Source organism: Lactuca sativa, chromosome 8, assembly GCF_002870075.4.
Source record: "Lactuca sativa cultivar Salinas chromosome 8, Lsat_Salinas_v11, whole genome shotgun sequence".
NCBI classification, from domain to species: domain Eukaryota; kingdom Viridiplantae; phylum Streptophyta; class Magnoliopsida; order Asterales; family Asteraceae; genus Lactuca; species Lactuca sativa.
The window spans coordinates 29,862,879-29,887,417 of record NC_056630.2 but is presented as its reverse complement, the minus strand read 5'-3'; the positions used below and the strand labels follow the sequence as shown (position 1 = coordinate 29,887,417).

General features: G+C 34.0%; 4 protein-coding genes, 1 non-coding gene and 1 pseudogene across 6 annotated transcripts; 2 read left to right on the top strand and 4 right to left on the bottom strand.

The window, feature by feature from the left end:
• The first annotated feature begins 264 nt into the window (after positions 1-264).
• Positions 265-6,354, top strand: LOC111911120 (phosphatidylinositol-3-phosphatase myotubularin-1). Of its 2 annotated transcripts, none has more exons than XM_023906903.3 (19): positions 265-467; positions 612-680; positions 1,330-1,401; positions 1,770-1,841; positions 2,430-2,499; positions 2,604-2,653; positions 2,731-3,017; positions 3,111-3,184; positions 3,318-3,381; positions 3,476-3,541; positions 3,621-3,720; positions 3,814-3,927; positions 4,004-4,173; positions 4,267-4,351; positions 4,418-4,642; positions 4,733-4,792; positions 4,880-4,944; positions 5,040-5,319; positions 5,397-6,354. In XM_023906903.3, exons 1-19 carry the CDS (start codon positions 348-350, stop codon positions 5,907-5,909), a joined length of 2,556 nt encoding a protein of 851 aa, XP_023762671.1. In that variant the 5' UTR covers positions 265-347; the 3' UTR covers positions 5,910-6,354. The 2 variants fall into 2 exon arrangements, with proteins under 2 accessions (XP_023762671.1, XP_023762670.1); XM_023906902.3 differs by having other exon boundaries at positions 609-680.
• A 57-nt stretch (positions 6,355-6,411) lies between these two features.
• On the bottom strand, positions 6,412-7,349 carry LOC111911121 (uncharacterized). The gene is made up of 2 exons (XM_023906905.2): positions 6,933-7,349; positions 6,412-6,685 (listed from the first exon to the last, which is right to left on the bottom strand). Exons 1-2 carry the CDS (start codon positions 7,257-7,259, stop codon positions 6,551-6,553), a joined length of 462 nt encoding a protein of 153 aa, XP_023762673.1. The 5' UTR covers positions 7,260-7,349; the 3' UTR covers positions 6,412-6,550.
• Positions 7,350-8,022: 673 nt separating this feature from the next.
• LOC111911122 (pyruvate kinase 1, cytosolic) lies at positions 8,023-12,218 on the top strand. The gene is made up of 16 exons (XM_023906906.3): positions 8,023-8,323; positions 8,595-8,691; positions 9,186-9,283; positions 9,446-9,601; positions 9,697-9,774; positions 9,848-9,979; positions 10,061-10,141; positions 10,271-10,342; positions 10,445-10,534; positions 10,653-10,797; positions 10,891-10,979; positions 11,051-11,146; positions 11,234-11,301; positions 11,485-11,584; positions 11,678-11,737; positions 11,895-12,218. Exons 1-16 carry the CDS (start codon positions 8,255-8,257, stop codon positions 12,045-12,047), a joined length of 1,584 nt encoding a protein of 527 aa, XP_023762674.1. The 5' UTR covers positions 8,023-8,254; the 3' UTR covers positions 12,048-12,218.
• On the bottom strand, positions 11,355-11,439 carry TRNAM-CAU (transfer RNA methionine (anticodon CAU)). The gene is given in 2 exon segments: positions 11,355-11,390; positions 11,402-11,439. It is a non-coding gene; the product is annotated as a tRNA-Met (tRNA).
• LOC111911123 (phosphoserine aminotransferase 2, chloroplastic-like) lies at positions 12,152-13,688 on the bottom strand. The gene has a single exon (XM_023906907.3). It carries the CDS (start codon positions 13,643-13,645, stop codon positions 12,371-12,373), a length of 1,275 nt encoding a protein of 424 aa, XP_023762675.1. The 5' UTR covers positions 13,646-13,688; the 3' UTR covers positions 12,152-12,370.
• Positions 13,689-18,073: 4,385 nt separating this feature from the next.
• Positions 18,074-22,860, bottom strand: LOC111911124 (histone H2B.4-like; annotated as a pseudogene).
• Between the last annotated feature and the right edge of the window lie 1,679 nt (positions 22,861-24,539).

The following is a 24,539-nucleotide window of genomic DNA, read 5'->3' as shown; positions in this document are numbered from 1 at the left end:
AGATTTAAATAAGGTGAAATCGACTATTTTAGATAAAATTAAGAAAAACGTTTCTCCAGGTACTGAACATGCGCTGTAATGAATAATTAAAGGACTGAGTTTGTACTATTACTCCTCTAAATAACAATTATACGGGACCCACTTTGTCTTGCTTGCGTGGCGATAACCAAAATCTTGTTTTTATTTTATTTGTTTCTTTTTTCGTTGAGTAATAATTTATATTTATATTATTTATAAATATAAATGATTTCCCCATAAAAACAGCTGAGAAAACCAAACTCGTCCGAAAATCAGAATCCCTCTTTTTTCTCTCTCCTCTCACCATCATCACCGGAGTTTCGACGTCCATGGCGATGCCAAGAAATCGACGGACAACTTCCCTCCGTGACTCCGATAGTCGACTCGGTGAGTCGGACAAGATTGATGGAGCCGGTAGTTGGGACGCTATTGAGTGGACCAAGATCGATGTAATATACTCTTCTTCTGCCTTGTAACCCTAGGGTTTTATTACTCAATTTTTTTTTATTCCTCGCCATATCACAAATGTATCTTCGATCTTGTGTAATTGAATTCATATTTGGTCATATTTGTTTTTGTGGAATTCACAGCAGCCTGTTTCAAGGCCTGTTCCTCATGGATTATCTGATTTTTTGTACGAAGCTGAGGAGGTTATCGCTGAGGTAAGATTTTGACTTGATTAACTTTTCAATTGACTAATTCTCAGGTTTGTTTTTTAATTACATACATGCTTTATAGTTTATATTCTGTACATATTAGTGCCTCCCTTCAAGGACAACTTCAATAAGTATGCAACCAAGTACATCTGGAATACGAACTTCATATGGAATCTGTTATGATATAAAGCCAGCCTGTTCTAATTTTACTTACGTACTTTTGTAGTCCTTGACATAAAGTTCAATTTAATAGGAAAAAGAAATTTTGGCGATTAATCTCAGTTTTCTAATTGAACAGTAACACAATTGCCATCCATAATCAAATTGTGGCCTGTTTTGAATAGAGATTAACAGGCCTGCAGATGACTGTTTATGTCCATGTTCGAAGACATTATTTACAATGTACATGATAACATTTACATGAATACTTTTGTCCTTTTTATTACACTGTGTTTTGTTATCAAAGGGATATGGATGCTTTCTTAGTTAAAACAACTGTATTTATTATGACAGTAACAACTAATAGAAAATGGATTGAGTAGTCCTTGTTCTCTGCTTTTTAATCTATGTCCATATGATTGTCTTGTATGCTTGCTCCTGAAATTTTATAAATATAATGAAAATATTTTTCTGAGTTTTTGTAATTTGATATTAGGGGTATGGCGTTCTTGTTAACACTGATGAAGCCGGTACCTTGTTTGTGACCAATTTTCGTCTTCTTTTTTTGGTAAGTTGTCCATTACTGAACTTTTTAGTTTATGCACTCCTTCTGCATAGCAGTTATACTCATTGTACTTTCCCAGTTTGTTTAAAATCCACACACTTTAAATCTATATAAACAACTATCTATCTATGGGATTGACCAAAAAGGTCAATATTTTGCTAGTAGTGCATAGAAAGAAATTTGTGTCACTCAACATTGTGTCACTCAAGGACATGCATTGTCTACTTATTTCAATTTGAATGTTTGCTCTTCTTCCTGTTATAACAAATCGTATGATATTTGGTTATATTAAGTATTAACACTATGCATCTGATGATATTCGAAAATGCTCCTATATGTGATATCTAATTTTTTGTTATTTTTTCTTGAAGAGTGAAGGGTCCAGGGATATTATCGCACTAGGAACTATACCATTGGCAACTATTGAAAAGTTTAGCAAGATTGTAAGTTATGCATTATGTTTATGTAAATTTTGTTTGATATTACAGCTTCTGTGGTTCCATACCATTTCTTCAAGTTTCTTATAAATGATTTATTAATAGTTTTCGTTTATAAATTTGTCATCTCTAATTCCAATAATTATCTTTTTTTTATTGATAGTATAATTAACAATGCAAAATGTGGGCAAATAGAGGGTAATAAGTAATTTTAGTTTCTTTTGCTTAGAACTGATTATTTGACCCATAAATAATCACAGGTAATCAGAATTAATATCATTTTATCCAGATGTTAGAAGCTGATTATGCTCAAGATCAGTATGAATTTTACCAAAGCCTATAACTCTATCTAATTACAAAGTCAAGACTTGAGAAGCTTGGGTCATTTTTTTGGAATTTTGCAAGAATCTGATAGCATTAGGATCCTTGTTTACTTCAAATCTTATTTCAATCTTATCCTAGGAATCAATTTAAACTTCAAGTAATACAATTCTTTTCCCTAGAAGCATAGTTTTGGGTGCTTTGATGTTGAATCAATACCTCTTTTCTTTCATGATATACTGATTTTATGAACAATCTGTTATGAGAATATAGGTTACAAAGCAACAATCAGGTCCTAGGCAATCTGACAAGATTCCTTCACGAAGGCTTCTTCAAATTGTTGGTATGATACAATACTTTATTTTTTTAACATGTTGTAATTAGTATTAATTCGTTCCAAATCGATGTCTACTAAGAAATCACATATCCATGCTTGTTGTTTTTCAGGAAAAGACATGAGGATTATTATATTTGCTTTTCGCCCTCGAACCAAACAGGTAATTTTAATTATGGCATTTAAGATCACATTATTTTATGATAAATATATTTCTTTCATGTGATTTGAATTTTACAGAGACGAGCTGTCTTTGAGGCATTACTGAGGTGTGCAAGGCCTCCAAGGCTGTGGGATCTTTACACTTTCTCTTCTGGTCCTTCAAGGTTCAGCAATACAAGCCCTAGAGTGCGTCTAGTGAACGAATACATACGCCTCCTTGGAATGGAATCACATACTCCAGTAACCTCCATTGAAGATGGTTCATTCACCTTGTCTAATGATTGGTGGAGAATCAGTGACATCAATGCAAACTATGACATGTGTCCAACTTACCCTTCTTCTTTACTATTACCAAAATCCATCAGGTAATGCTGCCTGCATATGTCAGTTGTTTTCCCAATTCCCACTTTCCAATGGTTTCAATCTTGTGTTAACTTTGTCTGTTTGTTGATTTCTAGAGATGAGGATGTGCTGCAAGCTTGTAAATTTCGTGCACGTTGTAGATTGCCTACAATATCATGGTGTGATGCACGTAAGAATGCACACTTTTGTTTGAACAATTCTTCACAATTTATATATATATATATATATATATATATATATATATATATATATATATATATCACTGGCATCTGATTGATGTTGTAAATTCTAATGACATGTAGGCACTGGAGCTGTTCTTGCAAGATCATCCCAACCACTAGTTGGGCTGATGATGAATATGAGAAGGTAATGCTGCTATGTTAACTTTACCATACTATTACTATTTACTACCCCTGAGAATGCATGGGTAAAATTGTCTTATAAATTTTTTTTAATGCAGCAATGCTGATGAAAATCTGGTTGGTGCTCTCTGTACTCAACTTTCTGGTGGAAAGACAGGGCGCAGGTAAAATGAGTTTTCTATGATCAATCACTTCACTCATATATTTTTTCTGATCTAATAAAATGAATATTGTTTTTTTTAGGAAGTTATATATAGCAGATGCAAGACCTCGGAAAAATGCATTGGCAAATGGGGCAATGGGAGGTGGATCGGAGTCGTCTTCCAATTATTTCCAGTCTGAGGTCTGTCAAAGGTTTGAGCTATAAATAAATATATTTTCTGTAAAATGTTAGTCTCCACAATTTTAAATTGCTAACATTGGGTTATGTTTTTAGATTGTGTTTTTTGGGATAGATAACATCCATGCTATGAGGGAAAGCCTTGTTCGCCTCAGAGACTACCTGGATACACATGGAACCAAATCTTCAGATGGAATGTCATCATTTTTGGTATAATTGTATTTTTTTTTTTTTTTTTGAGTTTGAAAAATTTCTATCTATCTTGAAATCATTAATATTTGAACAGAGAAATGGGGGATGGACATGGGGTGGAGGTAATTTAAGCAGTATGTCTGCTTCTGTATCGACACTTGGCGACAGTGGTTGGTTAATTCACATCCAGAATGTTCTGGCTGGATCTGCTTGGATTGCTGCTCGTGTGGCAATAGAATCTGCATCTGTGCTTGTTCATTGCAGGTAGAATTATTTGCTTTATTATCTATTTATAAATAAAAGGTATTATATTTATATTCTTAAAAAATAAAGTATATAATAATTGTTTTTGTACAGTGATGGATGGGACAGAACAACACAGCTAGTTGCACTTGCAAGTTTGTTGCTTGATCCGTATTATCGCACCATAAAGGGATTTCAGGTATTCAATGGGAATATTGTTCATGTAAATAGGATATAAAAATTTAATACTTTTATATGCATGTAGGCACTTGTGGAAAAAGATTGGCTTGCATTTGGGCATCCATTTTCAGATAGGGCAGGAATGGGAAGCTTATCTGGGAGTGGTTCAGAATTACCCAGACAGTCTTCAAGTACAAATTTCCCATCATCACCCATGCGTCAAACAACTGGTTCATTCTCATCACAATCCCCAGCCTCTACACAAACACAAACACAAACTTCAAACAATTATTCTCCAATATTTCTTCAGGTTCTGTCGCCTTTCCACTTTCCATGTTCATATATTTTTATTTATTTATAGATCGTTACTCAATGTGTTCGTTAATGTTGTATTTCACAGTGGGTTGATTGTGTCTCCCAGTTATTACGAGTGTACCCTTTTGCATTTGAATTCTCATCGGTATGTTTTTTTTTTTTTTAAAAAAAAAAATCAAGTCAGTAATAATCATTTATTGTAGTTTGACACGAGACAAGTCTTGCATTGCAGGTTTTTTTGGTTGATTTCCTAGATTGTATGCTTTCATGTCGTTTTGGGAACTTCCTGTGCAATAAGTAAGTATACCTTTCAAATTTACATATAAACGATTACACTTTTATAGTTTTTTAATCGCTACTAAAGGCTTGCAATTTTTTTTTTAATAAATCAGTGAGAAGGAAAGGGAACAGTTTGGTGTTTCTGAGGCGTGTGGGTGCATGTGGATGTATTTAGATGATTTACGTGCTTCAGGGGGGAACTCTCACGTGCACTACAACCTCTTCTATGATCCGTCAAAACACAATGGTCCTTTACTGCCGCCAGCTGCCGCCTTGGCCCCGACCTTGTGGCCCCAATTCCATCTCAGGTGGGCATGTCCTTCAGAAGCTCAAGCTGGGGAGGTCGAAGCTCAGTGTAGGAATATGGTAGAAAAGATCTCTGAACTTCAAAAGGTAATATTCACATTTCACAACCACCTCTATATTTATAAAATACTGGTAATAAAATGATATTATATTTATATGAACAGGCAAAGGACGTGGCTGAGAGGAAAGCAAGAGAAGCGATTGCATCAATGGAGGCAGTAAAAGCAGAGATACGAAACGAAAAACAAGTGAGCAGTTCAGCCATGAATCTGGCAAGAAAAGCAAACAGAGAAAACGATATGATAAAGAGAGCCATACAATCACTCGGGTGTAGGATTCATGTTTCTGGGAATGATGACTGTACAATCGACATTGAAACCAATGTAGCCGACATACCACAAAGAATAACATCATCTTCAATGAGAGAGACAGGAGGTAGTGAGGAAAAGACGGATATGCCCATCTCGGTTACCATAACTGCTGATAACAATGATGTGTCTGAAAACCCAATTCTTAGGGTTTGCGAGTCTCTTTGTCCACAAAGGACACGAGAGGGAGGGTGTAAGTGGCCTGATGCTGGTTGTGCTCAACTTGAGAGCCAATTTGTAGGTTTGAGAGCTAACTATGATGCTTTTGACCGCTTGTCAATCTACGATAGCTACTTTCAGCCAAAATGACAAATCACAAATTTACCCTCCTAAGCCATAGGAAGAGAATAGGTGACATTCGGCATATTGTACAGTCTAGTCTGAGGGAGAAAGAAGAACAAACAAACCACTGGATAAAGAAAATTATCTACTCAACTGAAAAAAAAAAAAAAAAAAGCCCTAGTTTGAAAGGGAAAAACTTGCTAAATTATATTCTTGGATGATGTTTGGTTTTAGGAATGAATTAATTGTACAGGTGAAGTGTAAAGGAGGTGGCGTTTCTCATGGTTATGTTTTTGAGGTGGTGGCCGGTGGCTGGTTGTGTACACTGTACAGATTGTTGTTGGTAGTTAGGTAACTAGTTAGTGTAGGTGTATTAATTACTTCTGAAACTAGAGATGTAAAAGTAGTTCATCAACATTTTTGTTGGTTAAAACTTCAAAACTTAAAACAAGCAACTCATACTAGATACTAATGTGCTGGTTTCATGCTGTTTTTACTTTTTACTTTTGTATTTTATGTTGCATTTCGATAGATGAAGCATGGGATATATTAAGGATTACGACCAACATTTAAATTCAGGGTTTTATACATGGTAAAAACAAAGAGTACTCCTCCTTGATTATGTGCCATTTTACAAGTAAACTGAATCCAAACACCATTTTACATGCCTATTCATCGGCTCCTGATGCTGATGCTGTTGGTGGTGGTGGTGAATTTTCATTTGACTTCTTCTTATTTGCCCTTCGCTCTTTCCATCTTGCCAACACCCATCTCAAAACGAAAAATCCTCCAATTGCATAAACCTGATTTCAAATATCATCTTTATTTATTAGTAATCAACGATGAATGATGATGCAATAACCCTACATCACCTAACCATAACTGCAATATGAAATTTCAATAATATCTTCTAATCTCTTTGATTGTGATCAAAACAGCATGATTCTTTTATTTCCACTGGATTAATGAGTATATTTTCTATAGAAAGTAGAGAGATTGATTACCTTCAGATAGATGAATTCAAAAAAAGTGTAACGCATCCATTCATACCTGCCAAAGAACAACAGGATTGGTATCTTGCTCCAACTCTTCCGCTTCGACCTTCAACGGAGGAACTGTCGTCGTCCGAGCATCAGGAAACCTTACAACCACCGGTTTCGACGCCTCCGGCTCCACGACTTCACTACTGCGAAAAATTGAATCTCCACTCCCTTTGCTCTCCGTTTCCACCTTCACTACGTCTTTCTCCGCCGGTGGTGGTGGAAAACGGGAATTAACAAACTTAGTGAACTTCGAGATGACCGAAAGCAAAGGATTAGGAGGCCCACTGGATTCGTCCTCGGGTTTGCGAACCATCGAAGCTCCTTTCTCCGCCATTGTTTTTTCAGTTTGAAGAAATGTTATGTGTGAGTGTGAGTGTGAGCGCGCGCGTCAAAACGGTGGAGATTCCGTAATGGAGATGCCTAGAGGAGCGTTTGGTGAAGCTAACGAGGGTGGCACTCAGCCACTCGCTGTACGAGACGCGTGTACAACATAACAGGGTAATGCGGGCCTTAATTTCTTGTTCTAGGCCCATTTCTATTGGGTTTGATGACCCATTTAATAACTTTTATAAATATACAATTATAAAGTATTTTAAAAGTTAAAAAAAATCGTAGAAAAGTTGCCAAATACTTTTAAAACTTATAAATTATTTTAAAGCTGATAAATATTGAAATCGAGTTTTCTTTTTTCTATTTATTTAAAAATTTGTCAAAACATCATTTTTGTGATTATTTCTATTAAAAATAATTTTTATATAATATATTAGTTATATTCCAGTTTCATAAAAAACTATGTGGAAAATAAATTTATTTCAACGGTTATGTGGAAATTTCTTTTATTTTATTTATTTTTTAAACTGCAAACTAGTTAATGGATCCATTTTATCTCTTTCTTTTCTTTTCCGTGTACAAAACAATCTCTCTAATTACAGTATCCATGTCATCCAGTATCAAGTTGGAGAAAATTTTTGCAAAAATAACAGTTTTGTGGGGACCATGAATAACCACGCATGAGAACTTGTCCTAGTGCCACGTGTACTTGGGTTTATCTAAAATGAATCCATCTTCCAGAGCTACAAATGTTGAACTCAAATTAATAAAGCTCTAATGATTTGCATCTTCCGCTTAATACTTGTACCTTTTTGGAGATTCAACCATTTCATACGTGAAAAAAAGACCTCTCTCTTTCTCTGATGATCTGGATCTTAATCGGCGTCGGTTCTCCCTCCACAAACAGAAAGTCTGCTTTTCATCAGACTCCGATCGATTATTTGTTCCAATTTACCTGATAATTAGTAGTTGTTTGTAGTAGTAAATTCATAGGAGAAAATGCATTCACATCACTTGCAACTCGAGGAACCTATCCGAATGGCTTCAATTCTCGAGCCTTCTAAACCTGTAAGGATCAAAAAGTCAAACCATTACAATTACAATTTATTTTCATTTTTTTTTGTTGTTGTAGCTCCAGGTCAATATATGTTGCAGTATATTTCAGTAATCGTGTCTCTGATTACATGAATTTCGAACTTGTGAGATTGCCAGAGGTTTTATGTGATAATTTTCGGTCTCAGATGTTAATCGGAAAGTTAGAGACTTTTGTGTTGAATTTTTCTTATAAACTTTTTTTTGTAAATGTAAACGGGACACCTGTTTGATTACTGTTGTCTAGAGCTTCTTTCCCGCCATGACGAAGATCGTCGGAACCTTGGGACCGAAATCGCGATCTGTTGAAATCATTTCGAGCTGCCTTCAAGCTGGGATGTCAGGTGATCTTCACTTTCTATTGTTTAAGTCAGAATTTAGAACTACTTCGTGTTTATCGGATATGCATTTTGACTTCACGGTCAAATGTGTCAAAATTTTGAATTTTGACTTTGTCAGGAGTTTATATTTACTTTTAATGATTCATTAATTCTCTATTAATACTTCACTTTCCTGCAGTTTAACATATTTCGATTGTATTCATTAAAATATCCAAGCATCTGATTCAGTTGCTTATCATGTGAAAACACAAGTTGAAATGCATCTATGGTTTTGGAGGATTTTGCTTTGTGTTTATCCTGTTTATGTTATGAAAACTTATTGAACTTGTATAGCTGAACTGAAAAGTGAAAATGCTTTCATTAGTTTGACGAATTTTTCATAACAAACTTGCTGATGTATTGTCTTAAGTGTTTAAGTGTACTACAGTACTGAATAATCTATCTTGGAGTCATGTCGTCCCTGAAACCTTCTTATCTCTCACTTTTTGTATGTGTAGTTGCAAGGTTTGATTTTTCATGGGGTGACATGGAATTTCATCAAGAGACACTGGAAAATCTTAAGATGGCTATCAGGAGCACAAAAAAACTATGTGCTGTAAGTTTGTTTCCTGCACCAAAAGAATGAAAAACTATCCCTCTGAATATCACTCACTTGTGAAGTTGATAATTCCTTATATACAAGGGTTTTCAATTCATAAAATGATGTTAATAACTTAATATATAATTATATATAAGTTTATTTGCATCCTTTTACCAGGTGATGTTGGACACTGTGGGTCCAGAGTTGCAAGTTGTCAACAAAACTGAGCATCCTATTTCTCTGGAAGCAGAAACCTTGGTCATTCTCACACCCGATCAAGAAAAAGAAGCCACTTCCAATCTTTTACCAATAAACTTTAGTGGGCTTTCAGAGGTAAATAATTATGTTGAGATTGTTAAGCTTGATTCAGAATATGAGAGCTTCAATATAAAAACGTTATGATATTGCTCGAACTTTTATCTTTACAGGCAGTGAAGACTGGTGATACAATTTTCATTGGTCAATACCTGTTCACAGGAAGTGAAACAACTTCAGTATGGTTGGAGGTAAGGCAAAATTATATAACCTTTGATGATTTGCAAATTATCAAAATTTGATTTATTTATATTTAATACACAGGTAAATGAGGTGAAAGGAGATGATGTTGTTTGTTTGATAAAGAATTCTGCTACTCTATCTGGTTCGTTATTCACCTTGCATGTATCCCAAATACGTATTGAGCTGCCAACTCTCACTGATAAAGATAAAGAGGTGAAGTTTCTCTTTTGTGATTCCATTAAATGTTTCTTATCATATACTCATTTAAGTTGTAATATTTATGGAAAATTGTAGGTTATTAGCACATGGGGAGTGCGTAACAAGATAGACTTCCTTTCTTTGTCATATACACGTCATGCAGAAGACATTAGACATGTAAGCAAACACTCTTCTTCATAATATTTAATTGGAATGGAATGAGTCATTATATTTTATGATTAGATATTAGACATGTATTATTTCAATTGTCTATTATTCTTGTCATGCTAATATGTTATCATGCAGGCTCGTGACTACCTCTCAAAATCGGGTAATCTCAGTCAAACTCAGATTTTTGCAAAGATTGAAAATTTTGAGGTCTGATTGCCCACGTATTTTAAGCTTTAGTTTTAGGTGATCAAACTTTGTCTTGTTTGTATTAAGTGATGAAACACATATGTATATTGGTTTTTATTGCAGGGGTTAACCCATTTTGATGAGATCCTACAGGAAGCAGATGGTATAATCCTTTCTAGAGGAAACCTTGGTATCGATCTACCTCCAGAAAAGGTTCATTTTAATTGTGTCATTTCAGCTTCTGCAATCTCAACACTCTTTCTAAAATATTTTGTTATAAATATAAATCCTAAATCCTTACTTTTGTATTTATTGTTTATGTTGTGTTTAGGTGTTTTTGTTTCAAAAGGCAGCTGTTTACAAGTGTAATATGGCTGGAAAGCCTGCAGTGATTACCCGTGTTGTGGACAGCATGACTGACAACTTAAGGCCCACTCGAGCAGAAGCAACTGATGTTGCCAATGCTGTATTGGATGGTAACTTAGTTTGTTTATTGCATTCTTCTAATCTTATGTTATGTTTATGTTATCTCATTAATTTGATATTCTTGTTGTGGTTCTTCACTTCAGGAAGCGATGCAATTATTCTAGGTGCTGAGACTTTGCGAGGATTATACCCTGTTGATACTATCTCCATTGTTGGTAAAATTTGTGCAGAGGTAGATTTCCTTCAATTTGTTCTCTTTTTTTTTAAGATTACTTTAATAATTCTTTTAAATCTTGTTTGCAGTCAGAGAAGGTATTCAATCAAGATTTATACTTCAAGACGACTGTTAAATATGTTGGAGAACCCATGTCCCATTTGGAATCCATTGCTTCCTCTGCGGTAGTATTATTATTAGTATTCAATTCAATCTTCCTTTTCACCTCAGTTTTGGTGCAACTAACATTTCATTTTCTTTTCTTGATCTAGGTGCGTGCTGCCATCAAGGTCAAGGCTTCTGTTATCATCTGTTTCACATCATCAGGGAGAACTGCAAGGTCTGTATGTAGCATTGAGAGAACAAGATAAAAAAAATATATATATATATTTATGGGGTGAGAGAGGCTCGAACTCTCGACCTCAGGATCACTCTTAAGCTATGAGACCTACGCGCTAGCCAACTGCGCCACCACCCCATTTTGATTTAACACTTATCTGATTCTTTGTATTTGTTATCTTAGATTGATTGCAAAATATAGACCAACTATGCCTGTCATCGCTGTTGTCATTCCTCGGCTCAAAACAAATCAATTACGATGGACATTTACTGGCGCTTTTGAGGTACACACAACACATTATCAAATGGTTTAATTAATTTACTTGCGTAAAATTAACACATCTAATTCTTCTGCTTTCTAAAAATTATATTTCTAGGCAAGACAAACTCTTATTGTTAGAGGCCTCTTTCCAATACTTGCAGATCCCCGACATCCGGTAAGATTTCTCACTTCTCCAAAATCTCTTTTTACTTCCATATATTTTAAAGTGCCACGTCACGTCAGCATCCATATTCCAAAGTCATCTCTAATTTGATCACAACTCAATGGAGGCACGATTTCTTATTTTATATTATTCCATTACTTGGAAACAGGCCGAGTCAACAGGTGCAACAAATGAGTCAATCTTAAACATCTCACTGGATCATGGAAAAGCCATTGGTCTCATCAAGTCCCATGATCGTGTTGTCATTTGCCAAAAGGTTGGTGATGATTCTGTCGTCAAAATCATCGAGCTTCAAGAGTAAAGACTAATAAGTCACTAAATTACCTTTTATGAGGTATTTCTGATTCGGCTAATGAACAATTTGACATGTCTGTACAATAAATACACATATTCTGCAACTAGCCAGAAAGAAAAACAACCAGATTATGTCATTCCATTTGAAATATTCATCACCCAGAATGATTCAACAAAACTACCTAATCTTTCATGTATCCCTTTTTTTCCCCAAATGACACCAACAAACAAGACTTGTAACATAACATAACAAAAACATCAAAAACCAGATCAACCAACAACAAAACGCTACAAAACAAACAACAAATAATGCTGTTTAATTTCTAAAATCTACCCATGTTTTGCTTGAAAATCCTTCATGAAAGCAACCAACTTCTCAACACCAGCAAAAGGCATTGCATTATAAATCGAAGCCCTCATTCCACCAACCGATCTATGCCCCTTCAACTGAACCATATTCTCTTTAGCAGCTTCCTTCACAAACTCACCTTCCAATTCCGATTTCTCAAGTGTAAACGGCACATTCATCAACGACCTCACAGATTTCTCAACCGGACACCTGTAAAACCCTTTGCTCTCATCAATCGCGTCGTACAAAATCTGCGCTTTCTTCATGTTCTTCTTCTCGACCTCCACCAAACCACCCTGCGCCAACAGATCTTCAAACACCAATCCACACATGTAAATCCCGTAACAAGGTGGTGTGTTGTATAACGAATTGTTGTCGGCGTGGATCTTGTAATCCAACATCACCGGTGTAATCTCTTGAGCGTTTCCGATCAAATCCTTCCTTATGATCACTATTGTGACACCAGATGGGCCGACGTTCTTCTGAGCTCCGGCGTAAATGATCCCGAATTTGGAAACATCAACCGGCTTTGAACAGAAGTTGGAAGACATATCAGCGATTAGAAGCGCATCTTTGTTTTTAGGTGTGGGGTAGTCTTTGAACTCGACGCCGTGAATAGTTTCATTCGCGCATATATGCAAATACCTGGCGTTCGGGTTCTGATCCAACTCATCGAACGACGGAATCGCGGTGTATTTCTCCGATTTACCGGACCAAATCACCTTAGGCTTGCAGTATTTTGTTGCTTCCTTGAATGCCTTGTCGCCCCACGATCCGGTTACAATGTAATCAACGGGATCTTCGGGTTTACAGATGTTGAGAGGGATGCCGGCGAATTGGGTGGTGGCGCCGCCTTGGAGGAACAGAACGGCGTAATCTTCGGAGATATCGAGTAATTTTCTCAGATCTGACTCTGCTTTTTGGATGATGGAGAGGAATTCCTTCCCTCTGTGACTCATCTCCATAACACTCATTCCAGCTCCCCGCCAATTGTAGAGCTCCGATTCGGCTTTCCGGAGAACATTTTCGGGCAGCGTGGCGGGTCCAGCGGCGAAATTAAAAACCCGATCTTGAGCGGAGGCCGAAGCTGGTGGTGCAGCGACGGTGGCGGAGTATGAACATGTGATTGAGATGGGCTTGTTGGTGGCGCGTTTGATCGGGAAGGCATGGATGGAAGGGGTGGTGGTGGTTGAGGTTTTAATGATGCTAGGGTTTTTCAAGAGGAGGGTGTGAGGGGTATTGGCTGACATTGCCATGGCTGCCTTGAAATTAGAAGGTTGGATGCAGATTTTGAGGGCGTGTATGTATGTGTATATATAGGACAAAATATAAAAATAATAATTAATATATGTTTATAAAATCAATTACTATATATTTCAAAACAACATTTTAAGATAATCGCATAAATGTATCGCATTATCTTTAATCACAAAAATGACCAAATGATTGTTCATAATTATAAAAAATGACTATGATTCACATAATCTGAAATTAGTTTTTTTTTGGACCTAGATAGTAGATCCTATTTATACAACCCATTTAGTTGTCGATCTATTAAATAAAAATACAAAATATACACTACATCCCTTAACAGCATTCCATACCCTCTCAAACATTTGGACAATACCAAGTATGGTAAATGAGGGTAGTTCTAAACTTGTAATCTCCATGTTTTATTGTCTTTCAATGAAAATCTCAGTATGAAATATGATAAACTAAACTAAAATATGTTGACTTTTTGTATTAGAATGGATATTTCTTATTTGTTTTGTAGTATTTAGGTTTCACAACTCATGGTTGGTTTTGTAGTTAAGTAAAAATTTCATAAAATGCTATTTGAAATGATAACTCGATCTGAAAACACAATGAACATTTTCAAAGTGTCTATGAGGAAAGTAGTCAATTGCATATTGCTTCTTCAATTGATCGGTTTATTGTTGGGTCTAGACGTGAATCACATATGTCTGTTAAGTTTGTTGACTATGTAGTAGAGGGTAAATATAAGTATGTTATAGAAAGAATTGTTAACTATTCATGTCTTAATGCTAAAATTAGATGTCTTGTGTCTAATTTTAACAAGATTGTTGAATCTAAAGATTATAACGAGGCTTCGGCTAATCCTAATTGGATCAAGGCGATGAATGAAGAGATGGAAGCTCTTCATCGAAATCACACTTGGGATATAACAAGTTTACCTAAGAATAGAAAATCCATTGGATGCAAATGGGTTTAGAAGATTAAGTATAAGTCAAATTGGGTAAGTAGAATGGTATAAATCACGTTTAGTTGCTAAAGGATATAATCACAGGGAATGTATCAATTTTGAAGAAAACCTTTTCTCCAGTAGCAAAAATTGTTATTATTCGTATTGTTATTTATTTGTTTGTTCATAATTCATGGTCTTTATATCAATTGAACATAAATAATGCATTTCTTTATGGAGACTTATCTGAAGATGTATATATGACTCTTCCACCTGAATATTATATTGATAATGACTCTAGGGTCTGTAAACTTGTTAAATCTATGTATGGCTTAAAACAAGCTCCTAAGAAGTGGAATGAAAATTATGTGTTTTTTGTTCATGTTTGGTTTTCAACAAAGTGTTAGTGATTACTCTTTGTTTATTAGAAAATTTTGAATATTCTATAACTATTTTATTGGTATATGTAGATGATAGAAAATTAATCGGAAGCTATGAGACTGAATCACAAAAGGTCAAAGATTATATGAAAACTCAATTTTTGATAAAAGATCTTGGTATTCTTAAATATTTTTTGGGAATTAAGGTTGTTAATTTTGATAATGGGTTGTGTTTAAATCAAATGAAATATTCTCTTGAGCTTCTTCATGAGTATGATATGTAGGGTGCAAACCTATTAGCATACCTTTGGACACTAATCTAGTTGTTAATTCTGGTGATTTTGTTAAAATGATGAGTTGTTGGCAAATAAAACTGAATTTCAAAAACTTATTGGAAAGTTGATATATCTCACAATTACTAGACTCGATATTTCTTATGTTGTTCGGGTTCTTAGTCAATATATGGACGAACCTAGAAAGTCACATTTGAAAATTCCTTTCAGACTGTTATGATATTTGAAAAGTAGTCCAAGAAAACGGGTTGTTTTGACTAAGTTTGATGGGTTTAAGTTAAAAGATTTTGTAGATGCAGATTGGGCTAATTGTTTATCCACAATGAGGTATGTAACTGGTTATATTACTCACCTTAATAAATCATTGGTTTCATGGAAGACTAAGAAACAATTTACTATTTTAGGTCTTCTACTGAATTAGAATATAGAGCCCTTGGTTCTATTACTTGTGAAAAAATTTGGATTTTGAAAATTTTGTTTGAATTGGGTATAAAAGATCTTACTCTTGTATCTGTTTTTTGTGGCAATGATTCAATAATTAAATTGACTCTTAATCTGATTCTTCATGAACGCACTAAGCATTTTGAAATAGATCTTCACTTTGTTAGAGAAAAAATCTCTAATGGTGTGTTGAAAATGGTGAAGACCAGTTCTTCTGATCAAAATGCTGACATTCTTACTAAGTTTTAAGTTTTAAACAACATGAATTTTGTCGAATAAAATGGGGTTTATTGATGTTTTTAAAAAGGAAAAATAAATATTTCGATTGAGGGGATGTTGAAAATACTAAATATTTTTAATATTCAATATCATATTTATTAATTATTGAGTTTGGGTGTTTTGTGTTAGTATTACAATTCCTGGTTTTCTCTCATTAATAAAATAAATTTGTTGTAAGGGGTTATTCTTGATATTTTGGGAATGTTGTGCACTGCGGCTCGTTTCTTTAGGTATGACACGCGGATCTGATTCATGGATAATATCCAAGACTCGGTTCATATACATGACCCAGGGTATATATTGGTGAGAGGTGAAGGGTTTCGTAATATTCAAATCATTTTTGCTCCCAATACTTAGAGCGCTCTCTCTCTCTCTCTCTCTCTCTCTCTCCCCTTCAGTTAGGGTTTCATAGTTGTAATATTCTATGTGATTGATCATCCTTTTGTTCATGATCATTGTAGTGTAGGTTGAGTGTTTCATTCTGAGAGTAGATTAGGGTTTTGTAGTGAGGTTTGATTTGTAAGTAACTTGAAAACCTTTTGTTTCTTAATCCTCAAATGATATAAGAACCGTTGATGTTTGAAAACTTTGGTTTATTGTTTTTTTAACAAAAATGATATAAAATTATACAAAAGGATAAGAGAACCTTATAATGACATTCACTCACATATGAGTTTTAAACAACATCAAAATAACCAAAACACAAACTAATGAAAATTACAAAAAAATTCAAACAAAAACAACATACTTGCAATTGTTTCTACATATTTGGATGATACTGAGTCATCTTACTCAAAAGCTTTTTGCATTTCAATAATTTTCTCCTTGCACCAATTATTAAGTAGTAATTCATCATACACACCCAAAGAAACGCTTACATGGGGTTTTTTGTTAGTCGAAAAAACTATAAACATACCTTAAATATCACAATGGCATCTAGGAAATAGTTGAGTTTGAGTTTGCATTGGTAAGTTTTAGGCTTGAACCACTTGAACAAGAATGCATCGTCATTATTAGATTGGTTGCCATGCTTGAGTAGTTTGAATTTGAAAGTGTATGTAATGTAATATCATAGCTCATATTGATTTAATTTCATATCAACAGATCTTCTGACACTTAGTTTGATCAAAATCAACGATCTGAAAATGTCCTATCTCAAAGAGGATGGTCATTATATGAATTTCTTCAAGAAAAGAATACATATCTAAATATTATCTTTATAATTATCCCAATAAATATTATCTTTATAATTATCCCAATATGTGATGTATATATATGTGGTATATATGTGGAATTACACATTTACGATCTTTATTTTTAGCTTTTTTAAAATAGAGCGTTTAGTAATATTTCAAACTATATATAAATAATTTTATGCACTGAGAATAATTATGATACTTATATTATTATGTGATAATAATTGTGAACCACAAATCGTATCTTATTGATAAATATACTTTCAAAACCCATGTCTAGTCAAAATATTAGATCTATTTAAAATAGAGTAAAGTGTTAACTACTTGGTTGGTGAGGGGCCAGGAATAAGTAAAAGCAGCGGTGTGTGCCGTCGTTGGTTGGGTAGGTGAAGAGTGTCACATTCCCAAAAATGCCCTTCCTTTCTACATAATTATCGGCTTTGCCATCTTTGTACTTCTGTTCTATTAAAATTACCTAAAATATGACTATTTTACAAGGTTAATATTTTATTTAAAGGTCATTGTTGCTTCCGAATATTGTAATTGTCAAATAAAAGCAATTTAATCGCAATTGTTGAACTTTCTGTTTCATTTATTTTCTCTTCCAGAATACTGGTTTATTTGTTTTTTCTACAACTTCAATTTATTTTATAAACAAAGATATTCCAGTTGTAACAAAGAGTTAGCTTTAATTCGCTTTTACATTAACGTACAATCTTGAAAGTTTTTTGCAAAAAAATAATTTAAATATTATTCGAAACGATTTTTCTTTTGTTTCTGTCACATACCCAAAACAGGTTCTGATTGATCTTGACAAAAGCCCTTTAAGTTAGACAAGGATTAAATCCGGCATCAATTAAAGCAACTTAAACCAACGATTTCAAGTATGTAATTGAACACTCTCGAATAGACTATTTAAATTAATTCCAAGTTAAGAAACAACATAAAGAACTAATGATTGTTTGATATAATTCGATAATGGTCGATTCCTGTAAGATCTAGACAAATTATTTAAATTTCGAAATTTCTACATCGAAAATAGGAAAACATTTAAGCACTGGTAAATTTGGTGACGGCCTTGGTACCTTCAGAAACAGCGTGTTTTGCCAATTCACCGGGAAGAACAAGTCTCACAGCTGTCTGAATTTCCCTAGAAGTGATGGTAGGCTTCTTGTTATACCTCGCGAGTTTTGAAGATTCCTGTGCCAATTTCTCAAATATATCGTTGATGAATGAATTCATGATCCCCATAGCCTTTCCTGAGATTCCGATATCAGGATGAACTTGTTTCAGAACCTTGAATATGTAGATCTTGTAAGTCTCCACCGACTTCTTGTTCTTCTTCTTCTTCTTGTCGGTGGTAGATGCATCCTTTGGTAGCTTCTTCTCCGCTTTCGGTGCCTTCTCCGCAGCTGGTTTTTTCTCCGCCGGTTTCTTCTCTGCCGCCTTTGGTGCCATTTTAAGTGAGAGGGATACTGAAAGTTGGCGCGCTTTTGTGTAGGAAATAGGACTGGTGAGGTAAGCGATGATGATAATAAACTTGTTCGAAATGTTTATATATAAGCCAGGGAAGCGTTTTGATTGGTGGATATATGTTCACGCGGATCGTTGTTTTATACCGTGGATTGATATGGGATACGTCTTTTGACAGTGTAGATTAAAGTACTTGGTATTTGTCGAAAATATTTCAAGTTTTCTCTCCCGCTGAAAAGAAATTGGTGAAAATGGTGAAAATATTTGGTGGTAGAGGGTTTTTAAAAATGTAAATTTACTATATTTTCCCCTTCTTTATGTTCTACCACTTTATTTTTTTTTTTTTTCACGTTTTATTTTTTTCATCTTCACTATTATAAATAAATAAAATGAAAATATCCGATAAAGTTCTAAAATTTTGGTCCGGTTTACGATTTAGTTCTAAACTAATTTTTGTTTACGAAAAAGTCCTAAACTGACAAAAACTTGCATTTTTATCATTTTTGACCGGTTGACACCGGTAACAAATTAATTTTTGACTATTTCATAAACTGACCCAAAATATTATGACTTCTCTGCAAAAAAAATATTATAAATTTACAGCAAACAAAAACTTTATTATTATATGTCACAGTAAGTGTTGGTTTTATAAATTTGAAAAGGTTAACATAGGACCAAGACTCAAATTGTAGCAAACCCGAAATACTGTAAGTGTTTCATGATAAACAACACACATGTTTTGTACAGGTTTATATTTGCTGTTCAGATTGCAGATTGCAGGGTTTACCATTTTTTAAGTAACGAAACCTAAAAAATCGTCAATTCAACTAGAAAACGAGCATCAAAAATCCCAAAATCTCACAGACCATCATCACCTCATTCATTAATCTCTAGTTAAATACAACATCATAACACTAAAATTAGTCAATTTGTGATCTTTTACACCTTAAGTTGTTATGGTCAGGAGCGGCTCAACGAGTTTGAGGGTTCTAATCGAAACAAAACTTTTGGGCCATTTGGTCTATACTCTATACTATACTTAAATTCTATAATAAAAACGAATATAAAAGTGAAGGTTGTCTTTTTTTTTTTAAACTTGCATACTTGCAATTTTAATTAAAAGGACATGTCAAACTTGTAGGGTTATCTTAACTCAATATGCACAAATCAACATAGGAATCAATGAACAAGCCACATATGTAGAAAACAATCAATAACCAACATTTCTTAGCTTCAGGTTACATAAACAAAGAAATAATCACTAACTCAAACTTACAATGTTTTAATTAAAATGACTACATTCCTTAGCTTCAGTAGCAAGCCAGCAACACAAAATATGAGTGGAAACACGAACTCAAAAATTAAAAATCAATGAGAAACAAAGAAATCGATCTTCAATCAATGAACAAAGAACAATGAAAAATCAGATAATGGAACAAATTACCCCTAATCGGCGATTAACCCTAATAGATATTCAGACTGATGTAAAAATCAAGTGAAAGCAATACATATACCTTGAATCAATGAATTATCAAAGATTTTTGAACAATGGAGAATAAGAGAAATTCATCAAAGAAGCCAGGAAAAAAATTCATCGGGTCAGACGGCCATTTAATGTTCAACAATCGAGATTATAGAAGCCTGGAATCGATAATCAGTATTTATAGTGCGATAATGGTGAAGGAAGGAACAAGATAAAAGTGTGATCATGGCTTTTGATTTGAGGCGTCAGGCGTGAATATCAGCGAATGGAGAAAAATGTATCGACGATCGACATTAAAGGATTTGACTAAATGAGGCCCTTTACAAAATGGGGCCCTAAGCCCTAGACCTGTCGAAAATACCCGATACCCGAATTACCAGCCCGATTTTTTCGCGTATCGGGTACATCGACCCAATTTTTTTGGGTATCGGGTAAATTTTTTCGGGTAACGGGTACGTTTGCTGGGTTTCGGGTAGCAGGTATTTGATCATGTTTAAACTAAGTTGAAAAACATGAATCTATTTTATTATGACAATATGTCACTATCAATATTAAAAGTAATTGTTTATATACTATCATCTTCTTTAAAACTTAACCGTTTTCTAGATTATAGTTTTTATTGCAAGTAACAAACTCATTTATTTTGACGAAACTTCTAACATGACAAAACTTATGGCTACAGTTATCTTAAACATTTTAAACTTTTAAAGGAAGATCTTTAAGTATTTGTTCTTTTTAACATCTTATTAGATTAGATTAAGTTGTTAAAAAAAATATTTGATATCTCAGGTATTATTAACTAAAAAATATCAATGTTCAAAGTTTGAGTATTTTTGTTTATGCCTCGTTTGTTATATAAACAAAACTAATAAAGCACGATATATTTATTTCATTAAAATTATTTTCAAGTGAAATTAAAAAAAAAAAACAAGTTATATATTTCGGATAATACCCAAATTACCCAAACCCGAATTACCCAAATTTAATTTGGATCGGGTAAAGGGTATTTTTTTAACATGAAAACCCGAACCCGACCCGAATTACCCGAAACCCGAAAAAATTACCCGATCAACACCCCTACTAAATGTTAGAAAATAGGGAATGAATAGATTGTTTGGATTCTCTGAAAATCGTGGTTCATTATCAAACTGAACTATTTCGATAGTACAGATCAAACACTCAATTTGATGAAATTCAAAGAATGAAATCTGAGAATGTATGTGAAAATGTTCTTTAAAATGTACCAGAAAAATGACCAAAAAACAGATATATCATTCATGTCTGAAAACTGTCAATAGACAGTTAAAAACTGTCTGCCCTTGGACCCCGCTCCCAGGGGCGCTGCCCCCGGATCCCGTTTGCTTAGGTGCTTCGCCCCTAAATAACAATGTACTTTGAATCTTGAAAAAGTTGAACAAGTGTGCACTCCTACACCATCCTAACTTGTTCAATATTTAACGATATTACTTTTGATCAACAAATTTAATCCTATTACACTTAAATAATATTAATGATATAAAATCACTAACACTGAACCCATATTTAACTTCATAATACGTAAGGCCAACCCTAGTCATGGTCGTCATGATCTTGTTTGTTTTCCGGTTTAAAGAAATAAACTTGATTTCATCATTCATATGTTAATCAACATCAAGATGTCATGGTACATAATGGGTATTACAATCATGATCTTACATTATTCGTTAATCTAAAACTTCAAAACGTCGGCAAGCCATGATCAATATAAATACCAATACTTGAAGTTCAATATTGAAAATGACATGAGGAAAACCATAGTTCCTTCAACTTCAATTTTCGCCAAGTTAGGCCCAACAACTTCTTTCTAACCTTCAACAAACCCTAGCAATCGAATTTCTTTTCAATTACAAAAGATAAAATAATGGTTCGTAATCCAAATTCACAGTTATATCATCATTTCAAATAAGGGTTCATAATCCAAAGTAAAATAAAACTAAAATGACGGACGAAAACTTCAAATCCACGACGAATTTGGGAACAATGAAGAATTAGTTCATCCGTTCCTATCAAACGTACCATATAACTTCGCATTTCACTAATTAAGATATGGACGTAATGAAATTAACGGAAGACATATTCAGTCGAATTCAGTTATAGAAATTGACATTAAAGATGAACAAATTCTAGATTCATATCTTTTAAAACTGGTGGATTACTGTAAGATTTCTACAAGCACTTCAAAATTGAAACTTTTACATCGAAAATTGTCGATTAACATCTTCAAGACATTTTAAGTGCTGGTAAATTTGGTGACAGCCTTGGTACCTTCAGACACGGCATGTTTTGCTAATTCACCGGGAAGTACAAGTCTCACAGCGGTCTGAATTTCCCTAGAAGTGATGGTAGGCTTCTTGTTATACCTTGCTAGTTTTGAAGATTCCTGGGCCAGCTTCTCAAATATATCGTTGATGAATGAGTTCATGATACCCATAGCCTTTCCTGAGATTCCGATATCAAGGTGAACCTGCTTCAGAACCTTGAATATATAGATCTTGTGTGTCTCCACCGACTTCTTGTTCTTCTTCTTTTTCTTATCGGTTGTGGATGCATCCTTTGGTAGCTTCTTCTCAGCTTTTGGTTTCGTCTCTGCCGGAGCCTTTTCAGCAGCTGGCTTCTTCTCCACCGGTTTCTTTTCTGCCGCCTTTGGTGCCATTTGTAGAGAGAACGGGAATCTTGTGTATGAACGAAATGGAAATGAACCCGGTTGTGCTGATAAAACTTGTTTTGGGTTGTTTATATACAAGCGAGATATGCGTTTTGATTGGTCGATGTTTATTGACGCGGATAATCATTCTACACCGTGGATCTACATGGATACGGATTTGACGGTGTAGATGCAGTTAGATTGTATTTGAGGGAATATTTCAAATATTTGTTGTCGCGGGAAAGAAATTGCTTAACGTGGGGTTCTTTATTTTCACTTTTTACTGAGTAATTATAAAACTGGTTCAAGTGTCAAAATTAAACATTTAGTTCTTAATTTCAAAAATTAATTTGGCTTGTTCCTCTTATGTTTAAAAGTTACACGTTTTGTCCCTCACAGACATAAAATGATTATATTACCCTTTTCTATTTCTTTTTCAGTTTTTTAACATTTATTTTGCAATTTATACATTAAAATAAATGAAATATCGTGATTAGTATTTTAGTGGGACCCACCAGCTCTCACATTCCCCTTCTTCATAAAATACATTTCTCGGCATCACCACCGCCACATTTCCGACACCACGCTCAACTCCGACTGTTAAATCTCAGCCATCAAAGACTACTCCCTCCTATTTTCCGAACATGACATACACAAACAAACACACAATAAATTTGTTATCCAATAAAACCCAAAATGCACATTCCATCTAAAATCTAAGCTTGATAAGTGCCATTAATGGAATCTAGTTTCTTCCCGTCTTGTCATTGACAACGACACATGATATGGTTGATACCTAGTGGCTCAAATCCATCTTATTCTAATTATTTCCATTGACAACAATCATCCATCTCGAACCCTAAAATCATTTGCAACAAAAATGGGTAAAACCATAAATCAAGAACTCGGGTTGCTGAAACAGAGAGAATGAGAAGTTACTCAGAAAATCGATTTTAGGCTTACAAAGATCATCTATTACAGAAGCAGACATTTATTTCAGAAAATCAATCCACATCACCATATTGATGGCAAATTCTTCGTTGGGTTGTGGGTTTGATTTTTTGCTACAGTAAGGTGTTGTTTGTTTTTTCTGAAGCAAAATGTCTGCAGTCTGCGGACCACATCTGTAGACCTCTGCAGTAGAAGATGTGGACCAAATGTCTACAGTCTGAAAAAAGAAGATTGTTTGTTTTTTTAACATCTGCGAACTACTAAAATAAACTGAAATCTAAATGAACTGTTTTTTTTTTTAAACTTCAAAGTGATTTTTTAATATTTTTATGACTTTGTTATAAATAATTAACGAATCCATATCAACTTTTATGTATTATTGTATAAAAAATAAAAATAAAAATAGTATGAATTAACGTATATATTTGATAAAAAACAACAACTCTTGTTGCAAAGTTATAATTAAACATTATAACTAGTGATCAAAAATTTTGATACATAAGTAGACGGAAATAAACTTCAATTTTTTCAATTAAATCCATTAAAAACGTACCATAAATATTTTTCTCGAGAAACTGACGATACTGTATTAAATAATATTTTACAAAATTTGGCAAAAAATATAAGAATATATTTTGATTTTTTTTTTCATATTTATATAAACAACTTCAACGACTATGATTGTAATAAATCTTTATTTATAAATTTGTCAAAAATATCATGTTTGTATCGCCGAACGTTTTTTATAAGTTTTGTAATTTTTTTTTC

Excerpts from the sequence above, each read along its gene's own strand:
- LOC111911122 (XM_023906906.3), top strand. The coding sequence starts at position 8,255 with ATGCATTCACATCACTTGCAACTCGAGGAACCTATCCGAATGGCTTCA. Across the intron at positions 10,798-10,890 it reads TGCCAATGCTGTATTGGATG|GAAGCGATGCAATTATTCTA; the intron begins GTAACTTAGTTT and ends TCTTCACTTCAG. Across the intron at positions 11,585-11,677 it reads CATTTACTGGCGCTTTTGAG|GCAAGACAAACTCTTATTGT; the intron begins GTACACACAACA and ends TTATATTTCTAG.
- LOC111911123 (XM_023906907.3), bottom strand. The coding sequence starts at position 13,645 with ATGGCAATGTCAGCCAATACCCCTCACACCCTCCTCTTGAAAAACCCT.
- LOC111911121 (XM_023906905.2), bottom strand. The coding sequence starts at position 7,259 with ATGGCGGAGAAAGGAGCTTCGATGGTTCGCAAACCCGAGGACGAATCC. Across the intron at positions 6,686-6,932 it reads ATCCTGTTGTTCTTTGGCAG|GTTTATGCAATTGGAGGATT; the intron begins GTATGAATGGAT and ends ATTTGAAATCAG.
- LOC111911120 (XM_023906902.3), top strand. The coding sequence starts at position 348 with ATGGCGATGCCAAGAAATCGACGGACAACTTCCCTCCGTGACTCCGAT. Across the intron at positions 4,352-4,417 it reads GCACCATAAAGGGATTTCAG|GCACTTGTGGAAAAAGATTG; the intron begins GTATTCAATGGG and ends ATATGCATGTAG. Across the intron at positions 4,945-5,039 it reads GGGAACTTCCTGTGCAATAA|TGAGAAGGAAAGGGAACAGT; the intron begins GTAAGTATACCT and ends TTAATAAATCAG.